Raw genomic sequence first — 4,584 nt, forward strand, 5'->3', positions numbered from 1 at the left:
CTGGAGTGCAGTGACATGATCCCAGCCACCACAGCCTCGACCTGCTGGACTCCGGCGAATCCTCCGCCTTAGCCTTCCAAGTAGCTGGAACTACAGGCGCGTTCCACCACGCCTGGCTAATTAGGACATTCTTAATTAAAAGAGATTGGCTTAAAAAAAAATTGAGAGTAACAGTGAGGAATACAGTCATTAGTGGTTTACTAGTACCATTTGCTGTCACCATCTTGATTTGTGTTAAAAATGTCATTTTTACCCATTACTGCTACTGTACCATCAGTGCAAATGTCCACATAGTGGAAAAGGAACAAATGAAGTCTTTTTATTCTTGTGAAAATAATTTTTTTTTTTTTTTGAGTTGGAGTCTCACTCTGTCACCCAGACTAGAGTGCAATGGCCGCTCCTGGCCACTGCAACCTTGACCTACTGGGCTCTGGCGATCCTTCCATCTCAGCCTTCCAAGTGGCTGGAACTACAGGCACATGCTACCATGCCCTGCTAATTGTTGATTTATTGTAGAGATGAGATCTCGTCAACTTGCCCAGGTGGGTCTCGAACAGGCAGTCCACTCACCTCAGCCTCCCAAAGCGCTGGGATTACAGGCTGAGCCACCGAGCCCAGCCGTGAAAATAATTTTAACCTCTTAGACCGCTGAAAGGATCTTAAGGATTTCTAGAAAGTTCATGAGTCATACTTGGAGAAATTTAATTTAGAGTAAAGAATGCTTTATATTCTAAACAGAATGATGATGAGTTAAAATCATTAATAAAGGCTTCCTGAGGTTATATATGTTAAGTTCAAGTAAATTTGTAAATGTTTGTGGAAATATCTTTAGTTATACAGTGGTGAAGAGGAATTATTTTCTAGCACCCAGGATAACCTCAAAGAAATGGAGGCAAAAATGAACTTAAGGTGTTTGAGGGATGACAGTGAGATTAAGATCAGTAGAGTACAGCATTTATAAAGGTAATTGAATATGTTTCATGAGCTTTGCCAGATTCTCAGGATTTTTGCCTAGATAGCTAGGAAAAGGAGTTTAAACTTAAAGGGGGAGCCATTGAAGACACCTAAAGTGTTGAGGGAGGAGTGTCTAAAATTCTTGAGTGCATTTGGGGGGAGTGTCTAAAATTCTTGAATGCATGTGTTCATTTTTCTGAAAAGAAGTAACCGTAGTTTCATCAGGTGCTCAGAGGCCTGTGACTGACACATTTCCCATACCTTTTAGGTTATAAACCATTTTTTAGATTATGGTAATGACAAAATAAAACCGAGGTAGGAATTAGGCTAGTCATGTTAGATAAGATGGATTGGAGAAGTAGAAAAGGTGTTGCAGTAATCTAAGCCTGAAACTGTAAGAAAGAAGTAGACATGAGACAAATTTTGAAGAAAAAAAATCAACAATAAATACAAGCTCAATGTGGGCGATAAGAAGTAATGAAATTCAAGGGATTAGATCTTAGTAATGCTGTTATCAAAAATAGAGAAGTTAGCTGAGCTCTGTGGTCAGCTGATAATCCCAGCACTTTGGGAGGCTGAGGAGAGTGGACTTCTTGAGCCCATGGATTTGATACCATCCTGGACAGCTTGGTGAGACCTTGTCTCTACAATAAATAGAAAATATATAATGCGCACCTGTAGCTCTGGCTGTTTGGAAGGCTGAGGTGGAAGGATTGCCAGAGCCCAGCAGGTCAACGCTGGGGTGGCAGTGATTGTGCTACTGCACTTCAGCCTGGGCAAGGGAGTGAAGACTCTAACTCCAAAAAAACAAAAAGTAGAGAAGTTGGTGCCTGTGGTTCCAGCTACTCAAGAGGCTGAGGCAGGAGGATTGCTTGAGCCCAAGAGTTCAAGTCCTGCCTGGTCAGCATTGTCTGTTGAAAAACAAAAAAAGAGACAGAAATTGAAATAATTTGACCAAAAAGCCAAACAGGTCAAGCATTGTTTATTTTGTCTCACTTGCTTTTGATCAGAAATAGCTTTATTAAAAAAGATTAGAACAATAAAGTAATTCACGCATTTTCATCTTGAAATGGTGACATATAATTTCTCTCCATTTCACTTAAAGAGGTTATTTTAAGATGTTTATAAACATTTGTAGCAGAACATATGCTTTATTCTTTTATATACTTATTAGAAGCAGTGTTTATTACAGAAAAACTGAAAGAAATAGATGAGCAAAAGGAAGAAAAAGAATAAATCATAATCTTTCCAACCAGACTAGTCACTGTTAGCTTTATAGTTTGCATCTAGCCTGTCTTCTTTGTATATTATGTACCTTTTTTTGTTTGTTTGAGTTGAATTCTTACTCTGTCTCCCAGGCTGGAATGCAGTGGCACACTCACAGCCACCACAGCCTCGACCAGCTGGGCTCAGGTGATCCTTCTGCCTCAGCCATTCAAGTAACTGGAACTACAGGCGCGTGCTACCATGACTGGCTAATTTTTTAATTTATTGTAGAGATGAGGTCTCGCCGAGTTGCCCAGGCTGTTCTTGAACCTACGGGCTCAGGCAATCCTCTCACCTTGGCCTCCCAAACTGCTGGGGATTACAGGCTTGAGCCACCGCGCCCAGCCTGTTACGTACCATTTTTAATGCACATGAATTCAGTCAACACTTGTTTATAACATGACTATCATATGCTTGCTAGACATTATGCCATATTGTGTATGTTTTGTTAGCATCTTTTTTATACTTAACATGAGTATTTTTTTGTCAAATGATGTACTAGATTCTGGGAGGGTCATCTGATATTCATTTATATGGATCTAATTTATAAGTATTTGAAATGCTTTAAATATTACCTATTTTTGTGTGTGTGTGTTTTAAAAACTTGTTAATGAAGTTTATTTTATTTTCAATTAAAAATTGATTTCTTCTTGTTTCAGTACAGCTATTGGAATCAGGTGTAAAGATGGTGTTGTCTTTGGGGTAGAAAAATTAGTCCTTTCTAAACTTTATGAAGAAGGCTCCAACAAAAGACTTTTTAATGTTGATCGGCATGTTGGAATGGTAAGGTCGTATTTTAAGATATTTCTTTTTGCCTTGTCCAATTTCTTTTGAAGTAAGGGATTGAGATGGATCAATGAGCAACCACAAAATTAATCAGACTTACTGGGTGTGGGCAGTTCACTGTTCAAAAGAAAAGTAGCATTCTCATAATTGTATTGGTGACAGATATGAAAAACCAAATTGATTTGAGGGGGAGAGGGAGAAGAGTGGGGAATATGTGTAGAAAAAAGAACTTGGCAGCAAAGATTACCAATGAAGGTATATGCTTGAGAAGGAAAGAGACCAGCTTTTTATATCCCTTGTGGGGATCACTGTCACACTGAAGATATTATCAGATAGAGAACACCTTTGATAAGGTGGAGCACTAAGAAAGGATGTTTATTGAAAGGGAAAATGAGCACATCCTTAAGAACTTCATAGTCATCACTGTAAGTTATTTCATGTACCTGATTTTTAAGTTGTCCTAGTGACTGCTTTGCACCATTGCAAGCCAAGCCATAAATATACTACTGGTTTATACTGAAGTTATCCTTTATAGATGTCAGACTTTGATCTCATCCTTTATAGATGTCAGTAAGAACCACCACTAAAGGAATGAAATGATTCTAACCTTGCTACAAGAAAGAAAAGAGAACACCTATGTACTAGGTAATATGCTGGGAGCTGTCTACATAATTATCTTTAATCTTGACAACCCAGTGAAGGTAATATTAATCCTTTGCATTTTGATGTCTCCTCTCAGGGGACATAGAGAGATTGCTGGTGACTATACAGGACAAACTTATACCAGTGCAAATTTTTCAAAAATGTATGATTTCTTGAAGTTTTCCATTCAAATTGCATACCAAAAGCAAATAAAGAAATGGAATATATACTGAGATACACTTTCAAAAAAATCAGCTGGTGTAACATAGAAAGAGAATGTCTTTCTACATTGTCTTTGAACAATGTAGACTGGACAATAAATTAAGTATTATTAACATGGGAGGAAGAAAACGAGACTGCATTGTATGCTTGATTAGAAAAACGCAGGGTGGAAGATATCAAATTATTCTTGCACAACATGTGTCAATGAACCTGTAATGCATGTTGGTGACTGCTTCACATGTTGCCACACACTGGAAAAACATAAGACAAAATTTAGATTTTGGGGTTTTTTTGGTCATAAATAAGTTCCTCAATATCCATGGTTGCATTTTAAGCCAAATACCATTACAAATAATTGGTTCCAACGCTGTATTATTTAACCCTTTGCACTCAAATGCCCCCTTTGAGGGGGCATCGTAAATCTAGCAAACCACTCAGATGTCTCTTCCCAGGGGACATAAAGCAATTGCTGGTGATTACACAAGACAAACTTGTGCAAGTGCAAATTTTAAAAAAGTTTCCTTGAAGTTTTCCATTCAAAAACAATGAAAAACTTGTGTCCCATTTGAAATTTGTCAGGTTTCTGATGGGTCAGTTGAGAAGTGGTTTTTAAGAATCACGAGTGTAGCCAGGCTTGGTGACTCAGGCTGTAACCCCACGCCTTGGGAGGCTGAGGTGAGTGGATTGCCTGAGCCCATGGGTTCAAGACCCGCC

General features: G+C 38.5%; 1 protein-coding gene across 2 annotated transcripts in view; it reads left to right on the forward strand.

The window, feature by feature from the left end:
- The window catches only part of PSMA3 (proteasome subunit alpha 3), a 30,088-nt gene that overhangs the window by 9,503 nt on the left and 16,001 nt on the right, over window positions 1–4,584 (forward strand). For both annotated transcript variants that reach the window (XM_021711671.1, XM_008056685.1), the window contains exon 3: window positions 2,880–3,003. In XM_021711671.1, the coding sequence (XP_021567346.1) occupies window positions 2,880–3,003 (124 nt within the window). The remainder of the gene's footprint in view (window positions 1–2,879; window positions 3,004–4,584) is intronic.

Source organism: Carlito syrichta, unplaced genomic scaffold (assembly GCF_000164805.1).
Source record: "Carlito syrichta isolate Samal-C Ts95f unplaced genomic scaffold, Tarsius_syrichta-2.0.1 Scaffold302449, whole genome shotgun sequence".
Lineage (NCBI taxonomy): Eukaryota > Metazoa > Chordata > Mammalia > Primates > Tarsiidae > Carlito > Carlito syrichta.